Here is a 26713-nt window from a genome sequence, read left to right as displayed (position 1 = left end):
CATCGGGACAGCGGGGAGCCATGCCGCGGACCTCGGTGAGTAATTTCAGCTGCTCCGATGGATCCGATCCATCAGAGCAGCTGAATCTTTAACTTTTATTGCAGTTGTATTTACTTTTTGCGAACGGCGCTATCCATTGCATAGCGCCGATCGCAATGCCGGGGGGGGGGGGTCCGAACAGCCTGGGATGACAGCTTCATGCTGTCAGCTACCTGCGGACACCGACAGCATGGAGCTGTCACGTCCACAGCCCGAGGGGCTTTATTCTCTGCAGGACACATGTTTTTATGTCCTCAGAGAATAAAGCCCACTTCTGGAGGACGTAAAAACACTATGGGCTGGTCGTTAAGGGGTTAAACTAAAGCTAGATTGCTAAGGTCGCCGCCCCTTGAGATGTGGACCCTGAGAGAGAGAGAACCCCCCCCCCCCCCCAATCTTCCCTACACCAATCCTTTCCTACCTACATGATGAATTGGCCCTGGCCAGGCCATTGCTTACTCTTGAGGAATCCCTCTCCCGACAACAACAATGAAAATGCAACGCATGTTAACATCTGATTGTCATTTTTATTTTTTGTTAAAAAACCTCATTGATAGAAGGCTGGTAGCCAACATATTGTAACATGATGAACAATCAACTGATAATACTGTTGTCTTTAAATGTAATACTGAAAATTCAATAAAAACTATTGTTGAAAAAAAAAAATTAAAATTTTGGTATTGTTGTAATCGGCCCGACCCGCATAAAGAATGTATTGTGTCATTTATGCTGTATAATTACCGCTTTTTAAAAACACAACCCAAATGTCTATGGCAGAATTTATGCGTTTTCTCTCCCTGCGATAAAAAAAAAAAAAATAAAAGGTTTTCAATGTACCCAAAAATGGCACCAATTAAAACTACAGTTTGCCACACAAAAAACAAGCCCTTAAACGGCCGTGTCTGACTTATGAAAAATGGAGATTAAAATCCGCCAAAAATCGTTGCGTCCTTAAGCCCAAAATAAGCCATGTCCTTAAGGGGTTAATGAGAATCTAGTAGCAGGGGTTGGTGATCTTAACTGGTTTCTATAACCATATAAATTCAAAAAAGAAAATGAGCTACAATAATGGTGATAAGATTCCACTGTAATGCTACCATAACAGCTATAGCACTGCTGGTCTTCAGTCTGTACTAGCTACTGCCTGTCGCACTGTCAACAGATTTGTTTTTTGTTTAATACAGTGGAGATCTGGCAGCTCTTCTGTAACAGAAATTGACCTTCATTAGGAGTATCTTCCTAGAAACAGATTTTCCATAAGAGCCCAAAGATAATTGGAAAGAAATAAGGAGCCACAGAAAGGTTGTTGAAGATACAGAAGAAACCGTGGCTCTGTGTGTGACAAGCAGCTGCAGCTTCTGCTCATCACATAAAGAACAGGTCTTGTGTCTGTACATTAAGATGCACTGTTAGATGATCTGTGAAGAGATGTGTTCATGGGTGTTATTGGAAGAGGGTCAGACAGCTAATAAGTTGCTGTACTGTCATGGCTCTTCAGAAAACGAGCAGGATTTATAAAGCAACTTGCTCTAAACATGCCACGATGTCGTTTGATATTCTGCTTTAAATAAACTTTAGAAATTAAACTATAGAAATATAAATTACTGTTATTTTCAATTTACACATTCTTATTTTTGTTTTAAAAGGGGGATTTTGCTTTAATTAATACTAGGTGATTTTCAGTACTATTAAACATCTGTCTTTGAACAGTACCAATGGGGTTAATTTCACATAAATTTACATCCTTTCAGACAAATCATGCAGAGTGTGGGGCCCTACTGCTAATTTCTAGTAAATTTCACGCTTGATGTCTTACTGTTGTGGGTCATTGCCATTTCATCTAAATAAACTGCTTCCAAATGGTTATTTCATAAAAATATTCACTTGATTTTTATAATTTAATTTTACATTATATGGAATAGCCTTCTGGCCACAGACAACTCATTGGAGAAACTCTGAGCACAATCTTGATGTTTTTTGTTCCTTGCCTGAATTAGACCTCCCAGGCCGAGTAGTAAAGAGGTTTTTTTCTCTCTCTTCACTAATGTCAATTTTCAGCATAGCTAGAGCTTTCTTTAATCTTTTCCTACTCATTACACACAATTTTGGAGTAATTTTACCCACAGTGCAATTGGCTTCTCGTGGTGTGTTTGTATGCTCAGAGAGGTGGTGTAATTGTTTATTTTGCCTTCTTGCATAATACCCTTGCAGCACTGAAACCAGAAATGCTCAGGAACACCCAAAGGGCTTTCAGGACTGACAAGCTATACTTAAACATGCTTCTATACACAGGATAATAGCAATAGAGCTATGTCCCAAAAACTAGTGGGAAACTTTAATTATTTTTTCTCCTTCAAATCAGGAGAAAAAAAACAATGTTTCAACACAATTCCTTGTTTTGCACACTACAAGGATAACCTTTGTCAATAATATCACAAAAGAAGAAAAAACAAAAGAAAACAATGCAATAAACTAATGTAGGCTTCTAAGGCTTCATGTCCATGGCATGCGCAGATATTTCATGCAGATTTCCACAGCGGATGCACTGCAGGTCATCTTAAAATTGATTTTTTATTTCCTTGCGGGAGATCGCGGACTTTTTCCATGCAGATGTACTGCGGATCTTTTCTCTACCTCCCTATTTGCTTCTAACCTTCAAATTCCCAGTGGATCCGCAAATGCATTTAAATGTATTTGCGGATGCACTGCTGATCCTAAGCTCCCAAAGAGATGAATGGAGCCAGATGCATGGTAAAAATGGAGCATGCTGCAATTTATTATCCACACGTGGTATCTGAAAATCATTTAAAATCAAATCCGCAGAACTTAAATAAAATGTGGATGCCCAATGCTTCTCTATGGGCGGCTAGAGCTGTGGGAGACCCACGCGGATTCAATAAATAAAATCCGCTTGTGGACATTGGGCCTAAGCATGCTGAATAGTTTATGTGAAGGACAGACCTTAATATATTCACATTCCTTAGCATTACTCTTCACAAACATTTCCAGTGGCAGTTTGTTTCAACCACCGAGAAATTTAATTTGTCACATTATTTTTACCTGAAGGGTCTAAAATGTTATAACAGAGGAAGAGTCAAAAATCACAATGTACTGGAATTGTTTTCAATTTGTGTTGTAGATAATGAACAAGAATTATCAATCATAGTATGCATGTATTTAGGTGGTGGAAAAATGTAATCAAATGCTGCATGAATCATAGTAAGTTGATGGAATTTGACAGGCATATAAGATACTTTTCTCACCAGCATTTTGTGTCAAAGAATAGCTCTTATTTTTTGGCATAGTGTAGACAAGGGGGTTAATAGTTAACATTCAGCTCTTGTTAAGCCCAGTATGTTCACTGGAACAATGGTGCATATACATTAGTTCCATCAGGCTGCTTTTACACACAGAGGAAAAAATCTGCTGCATTTCTGTGTCAAAAATATACACTATAACTCATAATCTCCAAATGATTTTTTGGCCAATTTGGTCTGGATTTAACTGCAGGATTTGATTGAAATTAATAACATTTGCAATGAGTTTCCTGCAAAATGTCATGCTGTGCATTTGACAATCCAGGGAAAGACGTCCCCTAGATTGACACCCTGGTTGGGTAAAACTAGTGGACTTTTGCTCTGTGTTTAAGGCACTAGGCCTATGTCAGTGGGGAGCGAAAGCAGTATGTTAGTTAGTGGCCAGACAGTCAGGGATGTGTTGATATGTACGTTGCACTGTGATGTATTATAAAACCACTGCAAAAATTATGTTACTTATGCTGTCTGTTATGTTGCCGTAAAAAAGATGGATTTATGGATTTTTACCAAACATATGGCCTGGATGTGGGTTACTGGGGTGTGACCACCCATCTAGGTGGAGGAAAGATGGCGATGCCATGAGCTCAACACCCCAAGTTGTCACATATGGTAAAGGATGCGGGCATTGAAAAATGGCGCACAACCCAGCTGTTTTGTTCTGAGTGGCCGGAAGTTTGGTGAGTAGAGAAGTGTTAGTTTTCCACTGATGCGAGATATGTTGCAGTAAAGAGCCACTGCGGCTAAAGATTGACTGCTACTGGATGTAAAGAGTCAGCTAATGGCGGTGCAGAAAGTTAAAGGGCCAGTAAGCCCAAAATTCTGGAGCACAGCCGCCATGGGCAACAAGTGTTTATAGCGGGTAAATGCTGCAAACAAGCCAAAGAACTGTCATTGCTGGAATGCCACAATGTAGAGCAGTGTTTCCCAACTCTGGTCCTCACAGACCCCCACAGGTCATATTTTCTGGATTACCTCGGTATTGCACAGGTGATGTAATTATTGTCAGTGCCTCAGACATAGCCACAGGTGTTCTTACTATGGGATATCCTGAAAACATGACCTGTGAAGGTCTATGAGGCCTGGAGTTTGGGAAACACGGATATAGAGAAATGTGCACCTAAATGTCCTCTGGCCAGGAGGTCAGTGAAAGTAAAGATACCTATAAAGACTTGTGAGTTGCTGGTAGGTGGAATCCTACTGGTGGAGCAAAACCCCAGGCTTCTAAGGTCATGCCTGGGGTTTTGCCATTCCTTAAGACAGGTCTGGAGATTGGTAAGACTATGCTTATCATTTTTGAGATGTGTGTGGAAATAATAATAATAATCTTTATTTGTATAGTGCAGAGATATTCCACAGCGCTTACAAAGACAGGGGGAATACAGAAAGACAAAAGTACAAAAATCAAAGAACCACGGTTACATAGTAATCAGTTGATTGAAACAATAGGGGTGAGGGTCCTGCTCCAATGAGCTTACATACTACAAGTAATGGGGTGATACAGAAGGTAAAGGGGCTGGAGATGTGCACAGTATGGCGAGGTGGAGAGTGAGGGATTCTATACACATAAACAATGGTCAGACATTTAGCCATGTGACGGCAGAATCGGTATTACTGCAGGGGCAGTTGATGGTGGCTAACAGGGATTGCAGTCAATAGGTCAGGGAGCATATTATCAGGTGGAGTACAGAGGGGTTTGGTTTAGGGGATGCGGTATGCCTCCCTGAAGAGGTGTGCTTTTAGAGCACGCCTGAAGTTTTGTGAGTCCTGGATTGCCCGGATAGCCTTTGGTAGTGCGTTCCAAAGGACTGATGCTGCTCTGGAGAAGTCTTGCAGGCGGGAATGAGAAGTTCGAATTAGAAGGGCGCGCAGTCTAGTTTCGTTAGCGGAGAGCCTGGGCTGGGTGATGGATTGGGATGAGGGAGGCAATGTAGGGTGGCACTGTGCTGTGGAGTGCTTTATGGATGAAGGTAGTGAATTTAAATTGAATTCTGTATTTGACGGGCAGCCAGTGACTGGCACAGGGCAGAGGCATTCAAATAGCGGCTGGACAGGAAGATGAGCCTGGCTGCCGCATTCAGGATAGATTGGAGAGGTTAGAGTCTGGTGCAGGGAAGATCGATCAGCAATGAGTTGCAGTAATCGAGCCGAGAGTGGATGAGGGCAACAATAAGAGTTTGTAGCGTGCCATTTGAACTTATTAAATGTGATGTTCTAAAAGTAAAGTTCATAAATGGCTTCTGCATCGGCCGCCTGTTTTGGATCACCTGCTGGGTCACCCAGACTTTGCAACAACTATTTGAGCAGTTCTCATCAGCGATCCAAACATCTACTACAACCCTTACAGGCAAAATTGAGGAGATCAACATGGATGTGAGTTTATTGAGGCAGGATCTCCAAAATCTAAGGGAGCAGGTCACTAATACGGAAGACAGGGTCTCTGCGCTGGATAACACTGTGTCTCCGATGTCAGCCACACAAAAAGCAGAATTCTGGAAGCAAAAGTCGGATGATTTGGAAAATCATTCGCGGCATAATAATGTGCGTGTTGTGGGTCTACCAGAATGTACTGAGGGGCAGAGACTTGAAGAGTTTATGGAACGAGCTCACAGAGTGCCCATGAAACCACCTACACTGGGTGCTCCTCCTAGACCCTTACTGCCAAAATTGTTTAACTCCCGTGGCAGGGATGTGATCTTACAAGATGCTAGGAAATGAGGCCCTCTTCGTTATGACAGTGCTGCAATATCCATCTTCCCAGACTTTTTAACGGATCTCAAAACAGAGAGCATCTTTATCTGGGATTAAAAGGCAATTCGGGGACCTCCAGCTGCCATACTGCATGGTATACCCAGCGCGCCTGCGAGTGGTGGATAGTGACCGTACTCGCTTCATCTCCTCTCTATCTGAAGCTGCAGCATGGCTGTCCACCAGACGTCAACCAGAGAGACTATAAATTATACTTAACCATTCTCTTCTTTCAGGCACAAGAACTTCTACGTGATGTGTGGGCATGCACCCAAACTGCCCTAATGCACCCCAGAGATTCTAAGTTCAATTACTTATCTTATCTTTGAATCTGCGACAGTCAGACCAGGATATATTTTATCGTTTACAGATTACTATGTTCTTTTCTTTTGGGGGCTGCTGTGGGTGCTGTTCTCTCTCTTTCCTCCTTCCCCTGCCTTTTTTCTTGCCCTGTTGCGTTGAAAATGGTTACTTACAAATTCTAGGGTGTCCCCTAGTCAATATTTTACAGTTTAGAGTTGGTCTTTATTCTTGTAACATTTGATACAGATTACCTCAGGTATAGCTGAATTTAAGTTATACTATGTAGGTTTCCCCAAATATTAGATTGCCACGTACAGCGTGAATGCATGTAATTTTTACTATTGGTTCTATAACAGTTAATTACTTTTCAGTTTGGGATATATTTGGTTAATGTCACTAAATTGCATATGTCAAATGTTTTAGACTTACTATAAGGATATATGCAGATATTGCTATACGGTATATTGTAACTATGTCACTGGGAGCTATGATGATGCACAGGATCATCATACTGTTGAGCGTAATCCTACCCTGACTCTCCTCAACTACATTCCCGTATGGCTGAGGTAGCTTATGTGTCTTGGAATGTCAGAGGCATTTTTTCCCTGATGCACTCATGGAGACCACAGGTGGTATGCTTGCAGGAGACCTACCTTAAACTATAAGAGTTTTATCGAAGCCATGGGTCCAAAGGTCCACTCATTCCTACCACACTTCATAATCCAGGAGGGTGTCCCTGTTAATAGGAAGGTCTCTTAGATGGGAGGTAGAACAGTTAAAAAATGATCCAGAGGGCAGATTTAGTTTTGTGCATGCTAAAATTAATAATCACGCTTATGTCCTTATGTTACTGTAATCCATCATCTGCATCAATGGCTCTACTGGCTGCTGGCATTCCGTTTGCCTCATTCTCGCCTGAAGCAGTAATCATCTGCATGGGGGATATGAACATGATAATGGACACATACCTAGATAGATTTGGCGGGAAATGCGCAGAGGGAGGAAGATATGCCCATGACCTGGCTGGCCATGATGATTTCGGTAACAGGGTGGCTGGGTATGTGGCGTATATTTCACCCCCGACAACAAAAATTATCCTGCCATGCTGCCCACAATTATGCCCTTAGCTGTACTGATCATATGTTTGGATCTTCTTCCCTATTCCTAAAAATTAGCTCCATAGAAGTCCTCCCTAGAGGAGTATCAGACCACTCGCTAATGCAAATGATTTATAATAATCCTGGTCTAGTCGCTCCTGACCAAGCCGGTTTTATTCCAGAAATGTCCACCTCGGACAACATCAGAAGGACAAAGGTAGTTACGTAGGTGGGCTGTAGGTGGGGGTCAGACTGGGCCTTGGCTTCATTAGACAATGTCAAGGCGTTCGACTCTGTCAAGTGGCCATATTTGCTAGAGATACTCTGGAGATTTGAATTTGGAGACTCATTTATTAAGTGGTTCTCTATTCTGAAGAGATCTCCATTGGCCATGGTCGTGGTGAATGGCCTGGCCTCCCCCTCCTTTCCACTACGGAGGGGCACCCTGCAGGGTTGTCTGCTTTCCCCCCTACTGTTTGCTATTGCCATTAGCCTCTTTGAATGGCTACAGCAACTTTACTGGGTCCATAGGGCTGGTTTCTATAGATACTTACAACTCCTGCATGCTCTCACAACGCAATTCCCAGAACCCAGACAACCTTTTTCTCTGTACCCTCTGCTAGGCGTAATGCGCACTAGAGGTCTGATATCAGCATTACATTTACCCATCTACTGCATTCTAAAATTTCCTCTTTGCCAATGATGGTGGTTAGAGATGAGAGAACGTACTCGTCCGAGCTTGATGCTCGTTCGAGTATTAGGGTGTTCGAGATGCTCGTTACTCGAGACGAGCACCACGCGATGTTCGAGTTACTTTCACTTTCATCTCTGAGACATTAGCGCGCTTTTCTGGCCAATAGAAAGACAGGGAAGGCATTACAACTTCCTCCTGTGATGTTCCAGCCCTATACCACCCCCCTGCAGTGAGTGGCTGGGGAGATCAGGTGTCACCCGAGTATTTAAATCTGCCCCGCCCGCGGCTCGCCACAGATGCATTCTGACAGAGATCAGGGACAGTGCTGCTGATGCTGCTGCTGCTATAGGGACAGCGTTAGGAGTTATTTTAGGCTTGAAGAACCCCAACGGTCCTTCTTAAGGCCACATCTGACCGTGTGCAGTACTGTTGAGGCTGCTGTGAGCAGTGTTGCACAATTATTTTTTTTTGTATATCGGGCGTGCAGAGCATTGCGTCCTCAGTCTGCAGTCATTGTACAGAGTATAGGGCCAGTACTGGTGAGGCAGGGACAGTGGGAAAGGTGAAAGAGATATACTGTCTATATAGGCAGTGGGCTTTTTCAAACAAATTTGGGAAAAATACTATCTTTGGGCTGCCTGTGACCGTCTTGAGTGTACTGCGTCTCTGCTGGGGGTAGTAGTCCTAATTATTACGCAGCTAAGTGTTACAGCAGGCTTGCGCAAAATTGTTTCCTGGCTCTGCGTTGCCCGTTACATGACCGCCGTCATCCCGTCCAGAGGGAAACAGTCTGCAGTAATTTTACATAGTATAGGGCCAGTACTGGTGAGGCAGGGACAGTGGGAAAGGTGAAAGAGATATACTGTCTATATAGGCAGTGGGCTTTTTCAAACAAATTTGGGAAAAATACTATCTTTGGGCTGCCTGTGACCGTCTTGAGTGTACTGCGTCTCTGCTGGGGGTAGTAGTCCTAATTATTACGCAGCTAAGTGTTACAGCAGGCTTGCGCAAAATTGTTTCCTGGCTCTGCGTTGCCCGTTACATCACCGCCGTCATCCCGTCCAGAGGGAAACAGTCTGCAGTAATTTTACATAGTATAGGGCCAGTACTGGTGAGGCAGGGACAGTGGGAAAGGTGAAAGAGATATACTGTCTATATAGGCAGTGGGCTTTTTCAAACAAATTTGGGAAAAATACTATCTTTGGGCTGCCTGTGACCGTCTTGAGTGTACTGCGTCTCTGCTGGGGGTAGTAGTCCTAATTATTACGCAGCTAAGTGTTACAGCTGGCTTGCGCAAAATTGTTTCCTGGCTCTGCGTTGCGCGTTACATCACCGCCGTCATCCCGTCCAGAGGGAAACAGTATACATATATACGCTGCCTACAGTATCTGTCTGCTGTCTCAGCTCAGCCTTTAAAAAAATAGAAGCAAAATACTTAAGGCCTACTAGTGGCCTTTGGACACTTGACTGCTTCTGCGCTGTGAATTCCACTAGCTCAGTCATACGCACCTACGTCTCACTACAGGCTTGCGCAAAATTCTTTCCTGGCTATGCTGTGCGTTCCGTAAGCAAAGTCAGCCTCCAACCACAGGCCAATAAGCGGCACATTTAATTACAGCGTTCTGTTTCTGCACTACTGGTAATACACCATGCTGAGGGGTAGGAGTAGGCAGAGAGGACGTGGACGCAGGCGAGGACGCGGAGGCCCAAGTCAGGGTGTGGGCACAGGCCGAGCTCCTGATCCAGGTGTATCACAGCTGACTGCTGCGGGATTAGGAGAGAGGCCCGTTTCTGGCATCCCCAGATTAATCTCACAATTAATGGGTCCACGCGGTAGACCTTTATTAGAAAATGAGCAGTGTGAGCAGGTCCTGTCGTGGATGGCAGAAAGTGCATCCAGCAATCTATCGACCACCCAGAGTTCTACGCCGTCCACTGCTGCAACTCTGAATCCTCTGGCTGCTGCTCCTCCTTCCTCCCAGCCTCCTCACTCCATTACAATGACACATTCTGAGGAGCAGGCAGACTCCCAGGAACTGTTCTGGGGCCCCTGCCCAGAATGGGCAGCAATGGTTCCTCTCCCACCGGAGGAGTTTGTCGTGACCGATGCCCAACCTTTGGAAAGTTCCCGGGGTCCGGGGGATGAGGCTGGGGACTTCCGGCAACTGTCTCAAGAGCTTTCAGTGGGTGAGGAGGACGACGACGATGAGACACAGTTGTCTATCACTCAGGTAGTAGTAATTGGAGTAAGTCCGAGGGAGGAGCGCACAGAGGATTCGGAGGAAGAGCAGCAGGACGATGAGGTGACTGACCCCACCTGGCTTGCTAAGCCTACTGAGGACAGGTCTTCAGAGGGGGAGGCAAGTGCAGCAGCAGGGCAGGTTGGAAGAGGCAGTGCGGTGGCCAGGGGTAGAGGCAGGGCCAGACCAAATAATCCACCAACTGTTTCCCAAAGCGCCCCCTCGCGCCATGCCACCCTGCAGAGGCCGAGGTGCTCAAAGGTGTGGCAGTTTTTCACTGAGAGTGCAGACAAGCGACGAACTGTGGTGTGCAAGGTTTGTCGCGCCAAGATCAGCCGTGGAGCCACCACCACCAGCCTCACCACCACCAGCCTCACCACCACCAGCATGCGCAGACATATGATGGCCAAGCACCCTACAAGGTGGGACGAAGGCCGTTCACCGCCTCCGGTTTGCACCACTGCCTCTTCCCCTGTGCCCCAACCTGCCACTGAGATCCAACCCCCCTCTCAGGACACAGGCACGGCCGTCTCCCGACCTGCACCCACACCCTCACCTCCGCTGTCCTCGGCCCCATCCAGCAATGTCTCTCAGCGCACCGTCCAGCCGTCGCTAGCGCAAGTGTTTGAGCGCAAGCGCAAGTACGCAGCCACGCACCCGCACGCTCAAGCGTTAAACGTGCACATAGCCAAATTGATCAGCCTGGAGATGCTGCCATATAGGCTTGTGGAAACGGAGGCTTTCAAAAACATGATGGCGGCGGCCCCGCGCTACTCGGTTGCCAGTCGCCACTATTTTTCTCGATGTGCCGTCCCAGCCCTGCACGACCACGTCTCCTGCAACATTGTACGCGCCCTCACCAACGTGGTTACTGCCAAGGTCCACTTAACAACGGACACGTGGACAAGCACAGGCGGGCAGGGCCACTATATCTCCCTGACGGCACATTGGGTGAATTTAGTGGAGGCTGGGACCAAGTCAGAGCCTGGGACCGCTCACGTCCTACCCACCCCCAGAATTGCGGGCCCCAGCTCGGTGCTGGTATCTGTGGCGGTGTATCCTTCCTCCACTAAACCACCCTCCTCCTCCTACGCAACCTCTGTCCCACAATCAAGATGTGTCAGCAGCAGCACGTCGCCAGCAGTCGGTGTCGCACGGCGTGGCAGCACAGCGGTGGCCAAGCGTCAGCAGGCCATGCTGAAACTACTCAGCTTAGGAGAGAAGAGGTACACGGCCCACGAACTGCTGCAGGGTCTCACAGAGCAGACCGACCGCTGGCTTTCGCCGCTGAGCCTCCAACCGGGCATGGTCGTGTGTGACAACGGCCGTAACCTGGTGGCGGCTCTGCAGCTCGGCAGCCTCACGCACGTGCCATGCCTGGCCCACGTCCTTAATTTGGTGGTTCAGCGCTTTCTGAAAAGCTACCCACGCTTGTCAGACCTGCTTGGAAAGGTGCGCCGGCACATGTTCGCAAGTCCAAGACGGACGCTGCCACCCTGCGCACCCTGCAACATCGGTTTAATCTGCCAGTGCACCGACTGCTGTGCGACGTGCCCACATGGTGGAACTCTACGCTCCACATGTTGGCCAGGCTCTATGAGCAGCGTAGAGCTATAGTGGAATACCAACTCCAACATGGGCGGTGTAGTGGGAGTCAGCCTCCTCAATTCTTTACAGAAGAGTGGGCCTGGTTGGCAGACATCTGCCAGGTCCTTGGAAACTTTGAGGAGTCTACCCAGATGGTGAGCGGCGATGCTGCAATCATTAGCGTCTCCATTCCTCTGCTATGCCTCTTAAGAAGTTCCCTGCAAAGCATAAAGGCAGACGCTTTGCGCTTGGAAACGGAGGCGGGGGAAGACAGTATGTCACTGGATAGTCAGAGCACCCTCATGTCTATATCTCAGCGCGTTGAGGAGAAGGAGGAGGAGGGGGAGGAGCATGAGGAGGAGGATCCTGAAAGTGATCTTCCGAGTGAGGACAGCTATGTGTTGCGTACAGGTACCCTGGCACACATGGCTGACTTCATGTTAGGATGCCTTTCTCGTGACCCTCGCGTTACACGCATTCTGGCCACTACGGATTACTGGGTGTACACACTGCTCGACCCACGGTATAAGGAGAACCTTTCCACTCTCATACCCGAAGAGGAAAGGGGTTCGAGAGTGATGCTATACCACAGGACCCTGGCGGACAAACTGATGGTAAAATTCCCATCCGACAGCGCTAGTGGCAGAAGGCGCAGTTCCGAGGGCCAGGTAGCAGGGGAGGCGCGGAGATCAGGCAGCATGTACAGCACAGGCAGGGGAACACTGTCCAAGGCCTTTGACAGCTTTATGGCTCCCCAGCAAGACTGTGTCACCGCTCCCCAGTCAAGGCTGAGTCGGCGGGAGCACTGTAAAAGGATGGTGAGGGAGTACGTAGCCGATCGCATGACCGTCCTCCGTGATGCCTCTGCCTCCTACAACTACTGGGTGTCGAAGCTGGACACGTGGCCTGAACTCGCGCTGTATGCCCTGGAGGTGCTTGCTTGTCCTGCGGCTAGCGTCTTGTCAGAGAGGGTGTTTAGTGCGGCTGGGGGAATCATCACGGATAAGCGTACCAGCCTGTCAACCGACAGTGCCGACAGGCTTACAATCATAAAGATGAACAAAGCCTGGATTTCCCCAGAGTTCTCTTCTCCACCAGCGGACAGCAGCGATACCTAAACAATACGTAGGCTGCACCCGCGGATGGAAGCATCGTTCACTATCACCATAAAAAACGGGGACCTTTTAGCTTCATCAATCTGTGTATTCTATTCATCCTCCTCCTCCTGCTCCTCCTCCTGAAACCTCACGTAATCACGCCGAACGGGCAATTTTTCTTAGGCCCACAAGGCTCAGTCATATAACTTTTGTAAACAATGTTTATAAGTTTCAATTCTCAATTCAATAAAGCGTTGAAACTTGCACCTGAACCAATTTTTATTTTAACTGGGCTGCCTACAGGCCTAGTTACAAATTAAGCCACATTAACCAAAGCGATTAATGGGTTTCACCTGCCCTCTTGGTTGGGCATGGGCAATTTTTCTGAGGTACATTAGTACTGTTGGTACACCAATTTTTGGGGGCCCTCGCCTACAGTGTAATCCTAGTAATTTTTAGCCCACCTGCATTAAAGCTGACGTTACCTCAGCTGTGCTGGGCACTGCAATGGGATATATTTATGTACCGCCGGTGGGTTCCAGGGAGCCACCCATGCTGTCGGTCCACACGGAGTTGTAACTGCATGTGTCCACTTCTAAAGAACCCCAGTCTGACTGGGCCATGCAGTGTGGGCCGAAGCCCACCTGCATTAAACCTGACATTACCTCAGCTGTGATGGGCACTGCAATGGGATATATTTATGTACCGCCGGTGGGTTCCAGGGAGCCACCCATGCTGTGGGTCCACAGGGACTTCACATTAGGGATTTGTACCTGCCAGTGTCTATGTAATAAAAACCCCGGTCAGACTGGGGCATGCAGTGTGGGCCGAAGCCCACCTGCATTAAACCTGACATTACCTCAGCTGTGCTGGGCACTGCAATGGGATACATTTATGTACAGCCGGTGGGTTCCAGGGAGCCACCCATGCTGTGGGTGCACACGGAATTCCCATTGCGGAGTTGTACCTGCCTGTGACTATTTATAAAAAACCCCGGTCTGACTGGGGCATGCAGACACCTTGACAGAATGAATAGTGTGTGGCACATGGGTTCCCCATTGCTATGCCCACGTTTGCAGCTCCTGATGGAGGTGGCACAGGATTGGATTTCTCATTGCTTCTGTACAGCATTATGGGCTATCGCCCCGCCCCTTTTAAAGAGGGTCGCTGCCTGGCCGTGCCAACCCTCTGCAGTGTGTGCCTCCGGTTCCTCCTCATCGCAGACGCACTTATAAATAGACATGAGGGTGGTGTGGCTATGAGGCCAGCGTGTGGCATGAGGGCAGCTGAAGGCTGCGCAGGGACACTTTGGTGTGCGCTGTGGACACTGGGTCGTGCGGGGGGGTTGGGCAGCATGTAACCCAGGAGAAGTGGCAGCGGAGTGTCATGCAGGCAGCGATTGTGCTTTGTTGCAGGTAGTGTGGTGCTTAGCTAAGGTATGCCTTGCTAATGAGGGTTTTTCAGAAGTAAAAATTGTTGGGAGGGGGGGGCACTCTTGCCGCTATTGTGGCTTAATAGTGGGACCTGGGAACTTGAGATGCAGCCCAACATGTAGCCCCTCGCCTGCCCTATCCGTTGCTGTGTCGCTCCCATCACTTTCTTGAATTGCCCAGATTTTCACAAATGAAAACCTTAGCGAGCATCGGCGATATACAAAAATGCTCGAGTCGCCCATTGACTTCAATGGGGTTCGTTACTCGAAACGAACCCTCGAGCATCACGAAAATTTCGTCTCGAGTAACGAGCACCCGAGCATTTTGGTGCTCGCTCATCTCTAATGGTGGTGAAGAGTTGGAGAGAGCTTACTAGGGAGCAATGGGATAACGCAATGTCTTCATATACTATGGGATCCCCAGCCGTAAATAATAAATTAACGCAATTGCATATACTTCCCCAGTGCTATCTAACACTGACTAGGCTCTATAAAATGAATATGGTGACTACCAACCAATGTCATTGATGCCAGGCGCAAAATGTATTCATTTAATATGGAGCTGCCCAGATATCTACACCTACTGGAGGGAGGTCACAGAATTTCTAAGCCAGCTAATGGGGATACCAGTTCCACTTAGCCTGATATGTTTGTTGGGAATTTTGGATGAGGAGCATTGGCAATTTCCTGATCGGATATTTCTTACTAAGGTATTGTTTCTGACTCGCAAAATGATAGCTTTATGCTGGATTGATAGACGTCCCCCAACACTCTTAAAGTGGCAGAACATCGTTAACTCAACTTTGCCATTTGGTTATAATATAGTCTATAAAAATAGAAAATGTACAGAGAAATTTCAGAGGATGTGGGGGAGATGCGTCCAGAGTCCAGAGAAGCTGCAGTGCTGCACATCGAGTCTGACAAATGGGGAGATCATCCTGGGACTTGTGAAAGAGTGCAAAATGGACTTGAAAATTCTGATGCACGCAATGCTGTCTGTTGCAAAAAATATGAACTGAAAATAACACAAAAAGAGAATGGGATAATGTCAATGCAAGTCATGTGAACTGCATAACATCTTTGCTTTCCAGGATGGTGCAGTGGAATCTGTATAATGTGCATTAGCATTTAATAAAAACGTATATAAAGCGTGTATTGATAAAAATATGTTGCATGAAATTTTATCTAATGAAGCTGGCACAGAATCCTTATGTGATAAGGTTAATGGAATGTCTTGTTTTGTGTATAAAATGCCTAGAATCTGTGGAAGTATTCCACAGTCTGCACAAGTGAATGCTGAGTGTGAACAGACTGGTATAGAAGGCTGGATGGTTGATGGCACCATATCTAAACCCTTCGCAATAACTAATGGAACAAGACAGTGGTGCCCACTGTCTCCGCTACTGTTTGTTCTAACAATAGAGCCATTAGCTGATATCATAAGATCTGATATGGAGTTAAGGGGTATTCCTTTAGGATCCAGGCAACACAGAATCGGCTTATTTGCTGATGACATAATCCTAACGTTGTCAAGACCTCTGGAATCAATAAGAACCTCCTAATGAATACTTGATCAATTCAGTCAGGTAACCCTGCTATAAACTTAATGTGGGAAAAACACAGATGCTAGGCATCAATTTATCCTATCAGAATTCCCATTCAGCTATCAAGAAAAAAGCTTCCCATACCTAGGAGTGAACTTAACCACTCCCCTTGCAAATATAGAGAGAGAAAACTTCTCTCGAATAATGGCATCCTTACAGAGGGAGATGGAGCGTCTCTCCAAAGTGCGCCTGTCCTGGTATGGCAGAATAATGTTGTATAAAATGAAAATTTTACCTAAGCTATTGTATACTTTTTGAGCCTTACCAGTGCCTATATTTAAATCTACCTTGGCTAAACCACAAAGGCAGGTGTCTGGCTTTATCTGGGGAGGGAAAAAATCCTGCTTAGCCTTATCGATACTACCATAGCTTTACACCGCAAGTACGGAGGGGCAGATGTTCCCAACATCGAAGCTTATTCTAAGTCTAATCTATTAAATCAAGTAAAATTCTGGATAGATAATAAGAACAATCTCTGTTGGAGGGGTATTGAAGAGGGATTTTTAACCGGAATTTTGCTTGTTTCATTACTTTACGCAGCGTCTTTGACAGCCATGATAGTCGGGCCAGATTATGAAGAGATGAAATTGGTGACTTGGGAACCTGAGGCGCAGGAGCAGCTGAAGAGTTGCCAAAGAGAGTTAGAAGACACTAAGGCATGCAGATATGACATGAGGAGTCAGTTTTAAGAAGGTGAAACTGGCCGCCACTCTGGAGTAGATGAGTGATGCCAGTCTGCAAGCTGAAAATTACAAACTGCTTGTAGACAAAGCTGAGAAGCATTTGCAGCAGAAAAAACTAAAGAAATGACCAGTGTGTTAGCAGGGATGGACACTGAAAAACCTGCTGTTGCATCAGCGGATTTGCAAGTTGAAAAAAAAGGCCTTTAAATCAGTTAAGGTACAGGCTGAAAAAAGTATGCAAGAATCAAATGAACTCCAATCAACAGAATATACTCCTGTCCTATATGAAGAAATCACGCAAATGAATGAATAGGTCTCTGTGTTGGATGCCTCACAGAAGGAAAAAAGGTACACATGATGCTATTGAAGTGCATACTGAACAGGTGACTGATGTACAATCTGAAGTCTCCAATGTGAAACTTAAAAAGGCTACTGTTGCAATTGAGATGCAAGTGCAGGTCATGAAGACCCAGTGCAAGGTGGTAAAATGTAAAACACCAGCAATGATCCATGTAGAAAAATGCTTTCTGTGAAGAGGAAGGTAGAGCATAGCCTTAAACGCTGACACTTAAAGGGGTTGTCTCGCGAAATCAAGTGGGGTTATACACTTCTGTATGGCCATATTAATGCACTTTGTAATATACATCGTGCATTAAATATGAGCCATACAAAAGTTATTCACTTACCTGCTCCGTTGCTAGCGTCCCCGTCGCCATGGTTCCGTCTAATTTCAGTGTCTTCTTGCTTTTTTAGACGCGCTTGCGCTGTGCGGTCTTCTCCCTTCGGCTCCGCTCGGCAGCATCTGCGTTTTGGCTCCGCCCCCTTGTGTGCGTCATCGCGTAGCTCCGCCCCGTCACGTGCCGATTCCAGCCAATCAGGAGGCTGGAACCGGCACACGTCATGCAATTTTTGATCACATACGTTTCTTGAGCACAAAAAGTTGTCTCATTCCAAAAATAATTTACCTTCTCATGATTTCTAAACTAATTATACATCCATGCAAAACTTACACTTATTTTATTATTTGACCTCTGCGAGTGCATAGGACCTTCACAGGCATTGATATTTTCCCATCTAGAAGGTCTGGGAACAAAATGAAAAACATCGAATCTTGTAGAGCAAAAAATTCTCTTCCAAATAGAACAAAAATGAAAAAAAAAAAAAATGGAGTACATTCCGATTTTCGCCTTTGAAAAAGGGAAAAATTTGCAAAAAAGTGTTTTTTGCCATTTTTGACTCCTTGTATCTTAAGAGCTATGCATCCTTTTGGGTCCATAATGGGAATAATGAGAAACATTTCTATGGAGTACACATTGATAAATTCATAGCTGAGTTGGATTGCATTGATTATGAGTTATTACTGCTTAAAATATGAGTTTTATTTTGCGCGATAGAATTTTTCAGCTACTTTGACATGCAATGGTGGCAGAATGATGATAAGAATGGCAGTCTGAGTAGCTTAGCTGGATTCAGCACCAAAAGTTCTCCTAGTGTGTGAAGTTTCATTGCTCTAGAGTCATTAGAACTGGCTTGGCAATGGATTGAAATCGCCACTTTTTTCAGGTTGCGCGCTGTAATCACATGACAACCCCCTAGAGTAAGACCTGTAGCTCGTGAACCAAAGCACTTTGAAGCCTAATATTCTGGCTATCTTAGTTTAGGGTCAGGGTCTACCTTTGTGCAAAGTTTCATTGAAATCTGAGATGGTCGACCGGGAGCGTTGGTTGAACTGACACGGAATGACCCACATGCAATATTTCAGTCACCCAGTCTCCCAGAAAAAATGCAATAAAAAGCGATCACAAAGTTGTATGTATTCCGAAATGGTACCAACGTAAACTACAGGACATCTCGCAAAAAATGAGTCCTCGCACAACTATGTCTACGGAAAAGTTAAAAAATGATTGCGCGCAGAAGAAAATAATAAAAATTTGAAAAAAAATAAAAGTAGTATAGCAAAAAAAGAACTATATACAAGTTTGGTATCGTAGTAAGCGTACTGAGCCATAGAATAAAGTTATTATGTCATTTTTGTTGCAGTTTGTGCGCCATAGAAACAAGATGCACTGAAAGATGGCAGAATGTTGGGGTTTTTTCATTTTACTCCACTTAAAATTTTTTAAAAGTTTTTCAGTACATTATATGGTAAATTAAATAGCACCATTGAGAAATACAACTCGTCCCGCAAAAACAAGCCTTCATACAGCTACGTTGATGGATAAATAAAGGAGTTTAGATTTTTTAAAAGGGGGGAGGAAAAAATGAAAATCGAAAAAGAAAGGGCTGTTTCATTAAGGGGTTAACAAGCTAGACCCTGTCTAGGTTGGGTATTAACCTACCATCTGATTAGCTTTACACACCTAATATCAGACATTGAGGGTGTAGAAGGTTCAGCAAGGTTCCTGATGAGTCGGTCTTACGATGAAACGTGTTGAACCAGAACCATAGAAGTAAAGTTTAAAGATCCATAAGGAAAACAAAACAACTATACCATCTGATAGAAGAAATGTTTAGGAAGATCTTTCGGGAGGGCATGATCAACTAGGCGCGCCCACCTTTAGGAAATTCATTAGAGTGTAAAAATTAGGCATATATGTCCAAACAAGTTTGAACCCCAATCTAACATATAATGGGTGTTACAAACTTACTAGGGGCTATGTGGCAAGTTATTTCATAATTTAGAGGTCCTGGAGTATGTTAACCAGCCCAGATCTTTCTTGCTCACATCCCCCAATAAGTTGGTTAGGAGACTAAATCCTTTCTGATTAGATTTGAAAAAGAGTACCAATCTTGAAATTACTTTGGGTATCATCAATACTATCTCAATCTGGGGTAACCTGGACTGAAGGACCCATAGCCTACATGTTAGTGTCCTAAAGAGAATATAAGATCTTTAAATTATTAAGCAGGCATAATGGGGTTTCCCATGTAATAGAGTTATAAACTATATCTGGTGGGAACCAACACACAAGAAAATGTCCTCCTATGGGATAGTGGTGTAGTTTACGAAAATTATTTTTGTCTGTTTGTCTTGAAGTCTTCTATTTTACTAATTATTTATTAAAGGTTATGTTTTAAGGAATCTTTCCAGTGAAGGTGTAGAACAATTAGTTCTTTTGATTCCTCTACTTTGGTGACATTTTAAAAACTTCTCTCCTTAATGTATTCACTAAGGGGTGTCTTGAGCGTTTTTTTCTACCCCACGGTTTCTCTTCAGGAGTTAATGCAATTTAGAGGAGAAAAAATACAATTTCATATTTTTGCAAATATGTCATTTTGAAGATGTTTTTTTTCTATAGTGCGCATGAAAATGAGGATTTGCACCCCAAAATGGATACTTATGTTTGTTCTTTGTTCAGAAACATACCAATTGTGGCCCTAATATTATGTCCGTATGCACAACCACAACGGGGCCCAAACCGAAAGGAGCAACTGATGGCTTTCAGAACAGAGATTTTGCTTGAAGGTGATTTAGGCCCCATAGCACACTTGTAGAGCCCTTGAGCGGCCAAAAAGAAGGAGAAACTGCACAAATGACCCCATTTGAATGAAGACTTTCCCCCCAAAATTGATACGTGTGTTCAGAAACATACCCATTGTGGCCCAAATCTTATGTTTGTATGCACAACGGGACCAAACTGAAAGGAACATTAAACTTCAGCTGTTTTTAACTTTTACGTAACCACTCACCAAAGCCCTCGGTCACTGCTCCAAGCTCTCGGCAACCTTTAATAGACAGGAGCAAGGAGAATTAAAATTTTCCGGGTCCTCCCCAGCTTCTGCGCTTATGTCCGGCATTTTTGCTGGCGGGCGCATGCACCAAAGTTGAGAAAAGGTCCATGGATAAAGATCCCGTCGGGGGGCATTGCCAGAGGCCTTAGTTAAGTAATTTTACCTCCCCTCATTGAATCAGATCTGTGACGGAAGGCAAAACTTTACCTTTTTCACATTTACGTGATCACCGTTATCCGTTGGATAGCGGTGATCATATGACCAGGGACCACGTACCGCGGCCCCCTGTGAAATCGCCAAGGTCTCAGCTACATTTGGTAGCCAAGAGCAGGGAGATTTTCAATTACCCGGGCAATCCGTGGCTTTCGAGCATGCATCCACCATTTTGGCGACAGGCACATGCGCAGAAGCTGGGGAAAGGTCCGCAGATAAAGATCCTATCAGGGGAGATCCCTGGAGGCGTTTGGTAAGTAATTTCACCTCCCCTCACAGATTGGATTTGTGACAGGAGGTAAAATTTTAACTTTTACATGATCACAGTTATTCATTGGATAGCGGCGATCACGTAACCAAGGCCCGTGTACCTTGGAGCTGTCACATCCACAGGCCGCATGGCTTTAATCCTCAGGGTGAATGTGTTTTAATGGCCCTGAGGATTAAAGCCCACTTAGCCAGGACGTAAAAAGGAAATGGGGCGGTCACTAAGGGGTAAGAAGGCTAATTTTATTTATTGTACACAAAGGCAAAGACAAGAGAGCTGTCTGAGTAGACCAGAAATGCTATTATAACCAAGCATAAGCAGTCTTAGGGTGCCTTCACACTAGTGATACAATTGCGCGATGCGAGTGTGAAAATGCAGCATTATGAAACCCATGCTTTTCAATGGTTTTATTCCCATTTGCGGTGTTTTCATTCATGCGATGTTCCGAGATTTAAAAAAATAAAAAATCACAGCATGTTCTATCTTTCTGCTTTTGCGCTTTTTTTTTTTCCAACCCATGTTTCCCTATGGGGCCTTCTTTTTATCGCATCGTGCAAGTTTCGTGCGATGCGTTTTTAACATTAGAAATTCCTATGGACTTTCGTACGATAAAATTACAGGCGGCAGCGATGCAATACTCGATTTTTCACAAGAAAAACCATTGCTGACGCTCGAAAAGCATCTGAACAAAACTTTGATTTTGCCATGATTTTCTTGCAGTGATATCACAATCAACAATGTAAAGCAGCCCTTAAGTATATAAGACTATGTGAAGGAAATTCATTTAGCCCACCATCTTGTCATATATTCCATCTTGTCAAATGCATAATATTGATAACAATGTTTAAATTATCTATATTCAGCTGAGATAAAAAAAATGTGCCTATGTACGCAAGGACAAATGTATAGAGAGAAAGTCGATTACATCTCAGCAAAAGAACAGACTTTTGTAGTAAGCTGACAACAACCAGCTGACTAGAGTCTAGAGTAGAAAAAGGATATTATACTGAAAGAATAAAGGCTGTGTTCTGGCTTCTGGATTAGTGATTTTAAACTCAAGTTCCAACGTGGTTGTACATATGTTTTGTCTAATGCTATATAAACTTCCATTTTTCTTCAGTGCAAGCCATTTTATGCTACATAATAACACATTCTTTATCACTATATTGTAACTATTTTGAAGTATTAAATAATGAAATAATAGATTAGTTCAGAACAAATCTTTCACTATTGTTTTATCTACAACACTATTTCTAAAAACCTTGGCTTCAACAGTTTAAAATGTTATCAAGAAGTTTGCTCTTGGAGAAGTCAGACACCTTCTGGGAAATGGTGGAAAGAAAGAGGCAAAGTGCTACAAGCACACACCTTCAGGATGAGCTTGAAACATCTGAAAGAATGGTTTCAAGCCATATACCACACACTGACCAAAACAGAATCCTATGGGGAAGACTAAAAAGGACCCCACTGCTTGAAGTTCAAAGGCTTTTTTATGCCTTTCTTTATCAAACCACCATCCTCTTCTAGGAAAATGTTCTATGGACAAATGAAACCAATCTAGAGTTCCTTGGTAATGTATACCAGCATTATGTTTATAGATGACGAAATGATGCCTACCAAGAAGAGTGCACCCTACATTAAAGCAGAGTGGAGGATCCATAATGGTGTGGCGCTGCTTTACTACATCTGGAATTGGAGGCCTTGAATGTCTTACAAGAACAATAAAATCAGAAGAGCATCACAGCATTTTAGAGCGAAACATGCTCCCAAGTGTACAGAAACTAGGATTTAGTTGAAAACAATTGTCCTACGACAAGTTAATGACATAAAGCACACATGTAAAACAGCACAAGAATAGTTAAGAAGGAAAAGTGATAATTAATTTCCCAGAACCCATGACAGCACAATGTGAGAGGATCTGCCTCTCAAGAACAGGAAACCTGCGTATTAAAAGGTGGAGCCTTTCCAAACATCAGTGGATTTCAGAGCATGAAGGGCCACAGATTAGTTAATGTTACATACATTATCACAACAGCCATATGATACATAACACACATTTTAGATCGATAGAGATGATAGATAGAACACCGAAAATGATCCCAGGAAGAAAAAATGGGTAAAAAATGGACTTCTGTCAAACTGGCCAGCAATTAGTCCTGATCTTAATCCAATTGAAATTCTTCGGAGAGTGCCGACAGCTACTATTGAGAAAAGTAATCCTGCAAACATTCAATAACTTGGGAGAAATGTAGTGCAAGAAACTACCAGCAGACAGGTGCAAGATGCTCACAGAGAGCTACAAAAAAAATGCTTAGAGGCTGCCATTGTTACCAAAGGATGTACAACCAAGTATTAGGGCATCTAATTCTGTCCATGTCATATACTATGTGTTTCTGCCTTATTTCCTTTTTAGAAATAAATGTATGTATGTTGACAAGTAACTTTTTTAGTTGAATGTATTTGAGCATACTATTAAAATATTCGGATGACACAATATTAGCACATATCCACTTATTTCTTAAGATATTGACTTTTTATATTGAACAAACAAGGGTGCCAATAATGTTGACCACAACTGAATATTTTTTATTTCCTTATAGCTTTTAGTGCTTCTTCTCTGCATTCCTGTTTTAGTAATTTAAATGTTTTTTATTTATTGCCCCCTTCTTAATCCATGTAGGTTTTCTCCAGTTTCAAATTCTTTTCTCCCCAAATGGCATGGTGAGGTTTCACAATGAACATGTAAGATGTTTTTGCTTAAATATCCCATTTAGTGTCTGCATGCTTATGTTTGAGACATTGTCTAAGTCAATAAGCTTAAAGGGGTTGTCCCGCGAAAGCAAGTGGGTCTATGCACTTCTGTATGGCCATATTAATGCACTTTGTAATATACATTGTGCATTAATTATGAGCCATACAGAAGTTATCAGAAATTATTCACTTACCTGTTCCGTTGCTAGCGTCCTCGTCTCCATGGTGCCGTCTAATTTTCAGCGTCTAATCGCCAGATTAGACGCGCTTGCGCAGTCCGGGTCTTCTTCTTTTCTCAATGGGGCCGCTCGTGCCGGAGAGCGGCTCCGTGTAGCTCCGCCCCGTCACGTGCCGATTCCAGCCAATCAGGAGGCTGGAATCGGCAATGGACCGCACAGAAGAGCTGCGGTCCACCGAGGGAGAAGATCCCAGCGGCCATCTTCAACTGGTAAGTAAGAAGTCACCGGAGCGCGGGGATTCAGGTAAGCACTGTGCGGATTTTTTTTTAGGTCCCTGCAACGGGTTTGTCTCGCGCCGAACGGGGGGGCTGTTGAAAAAAAAAAAACCCGTTTCGGCGCGGGACAACCCCTTTAACCCTTAGTGACTAAGCTTTGGTTTTTTTTCCATTTTCGTTTTTCCCTCCCCACTTAAAAAAAAAATCGGAACTCCTTTATTTATCCATCGACACAGCTGCATAAGGGCTTTTTTTGCGTGATGAGTTGTATTTTTCAATGGTACTATTTAATGTACCATATAATGTACTGAAAAAAAAAAACTTAAAAAAAAATAAAATTCTGCCATCTTTTGGTAAGTCTTGCTTCTACGGCGCACAAACTGCAGCAAAAATGATATGATAACTTTATTCTATGGGTCAGAATGATTACTACAATATCAAACATATAGTTTTTTGCTGTACTAATGTAATGTAAAGAGATTTAATTTTCTTCAATTATTTTCTGCCACCATATTTTGAGCACAATAATTGTTTTATTTTTCCGTAGATGTAGTTGTGCGAGGGCTAATTTTTTGCGGGACGTCCTGTAGTTTGCGTTGGTACCATTTTGGAATGCATATGACTTTTTGATCTCTTTTTATTGCATTTTTTCATGGAGACTGAATGACCAAAAAAAGATTATTCCTGGTGTTCTTTATTTATTTTTTTGGACATCGTTCACTGTACAGGGTAAATAATGCATTGCTTTAATAGATCGTGCTATTACGTGTGCAGGGATACCAAATATGTATTTTTGTTTTATTATTTAGATTGTTCTATTATAAATATGGCAAAGGTTTTTTTTTTTTAAATAATTAGTAAAACTTGATTTTTACATTTTTTTCCCCCATAGGGAACCACTTTTGACTGCTCCTGCAGTATGATGTAATGCTATAGCATTACATTATAAGCGCTGCGGAATAAGTTGGCGCTGTACAAATAAAGATTATTATTATTACATTATACTGTGATCTGACAGGCAGTCTATCAATCCCCCCCACGGGCATGGCTTGATAGTCATTCGGCAATGACAGCCCTGGGGCCTTTCAGAAGGTCCTTGGCTGTTATGACACACCCATGGCTCCCTGTAATCTCATCGTTGGGGGCCGTACGGGACCCCCAAATATTGATCGGGGAATTTAAGTGCCGCTGTTTGAATTGACAGCAGCATTTAAAGGGTTAGCAACCCAGATGAGCTGCGCGGCTCATTGGAGCTGTTGCATCCAGGTGTCAGCTGTAAGAAACAGCCGACACCTGGGATGTATGAAGAGAGATAGTCATGTGATTAAAGAGGTTAAAGGTATCTTTAAGCTGATTAAACTTTGCCTTCCTGACCTTCAATATTTGTGGTTTCTCGACAAAACATCCTATTGAAAGACAAATGCAAATTTATTATGTCAAGGAATTTCTACATGAGCAAATTAAAGTGTTTTCAAAAAGCAAAGCAGTACTCTGATAATTATTCTAGAGGTTTCATGCATACATTGCCCTTCTAATAGATTGCAAACCCTCACAGACAGGGACATCATTCCTTCTTTATCAATTGGTCTCTCAGCAAGATTCTGTTTATTATACTTTTTTTTATTGCATAATGTTATGTATTTAAACCCTTCTGCATTTCATATGTACTGCACTCTGAAATTAATGGTACTTTAAACTAACAATTAATAACGCATATCCTTTTACTTAGAGGGAACCTGTCACGAGGTTTATGCTGTCTGAATCACAGGTCAGCTATGTACGCAACACCCATGTATGTTTTATTCTGAAACACTGCAGCATTTCAGAATAAACACACTTTGAAGTTTGACTTGGTTGCTCTACGTTACAGGGGCAGGCCTTGCCAGCCTCTCTCTATCTGATCATCTATAGAGTGATAGCTCCTCTCCCTATATGCAAGCAGGTAGAGGAGCTGTCACTCAAGATGTTGCAGTCCTAGAAAGGCTGTAATGGCCTCACCCCTGTGATGCAGAGCACCCTTCTCAATCAAACTTCAAAGTATGTTTATTTTGAAATGTGCAATGTACATACCTGTCCTAGGTTCATGCTGTCCATGGTTCGGACAGGTTCCCTTTAAAGTATGCTGCATAGCACTTCAATACCCTTACCTTTCATTCCACCAGAAAAACCTCTCCAGTTTGCAAACACCATAAGTGGGAGTCCTTCTCTGTTGAAATCCTTGATTGCTTGAGCAGTCTTAAAGGCGGAATCTGGAAACCACACCTGTCCTGCTTGTTGTATTATCTATACAAAAGAGGAAATTAATTTACACATGTCACACTTTCAATTTTCCAATAACAAAACATAACAATATCGTAACCACCTCATAATATGCTACAATTAAACCTACCGTACCAGAAGACAAAACTTTTGCACGCTTTAAATTGCATCAAAACTGCAGAACTGTTGACAGCCTTT

The 26713-nt window shown here is 43.8% G+C and overlaps 1 protein-coding gene across 1 annotated transcript in view; it reads right to left on the bottom strand.

Annotated features, from left to right (window-relative positions):
- ACACA (acetyl-CoA carboxylase alpha) overlaps window positions 1-26713 on the bottom strand; it is an 856108-nt gene that overhangs the window by 146640 nt on the left and 682755 nt on the right. Inside the window, exon 49 of the mRNA XM_066609221.1 lies at window positions 26404-26539. Within this exon, the coding sequence (XP_066465318.1) occupies window positions 26404-26539 (136 nt within the window). The remainder of the gene's footprint in view (window positions 1-26403; window positions 26540-26713) is intronic.

The sequence above is a fragment of the Eleutherodactylus coqui genome, chromosome 1 (genome assembly GCF_035609145.1).
Source record: "Eleutherodactylus coqui strain aEleCoq1 chromosome 1, aEleCoq1.hap1, whole genome shotgun sequence".
Classification (NCBI taxonomy): Eukaryota; Metazoa; Chordata; class Amphibia; order Anura; family Eleutherodactylidae; genus Eleutherodactylus; species Eleutherodactylus coqui.
The sequence above is the reverse complement of the archived record's forward strand: the minus strand, read 5'-3'. Positions and strand labels throughout refer to the sequence as shown.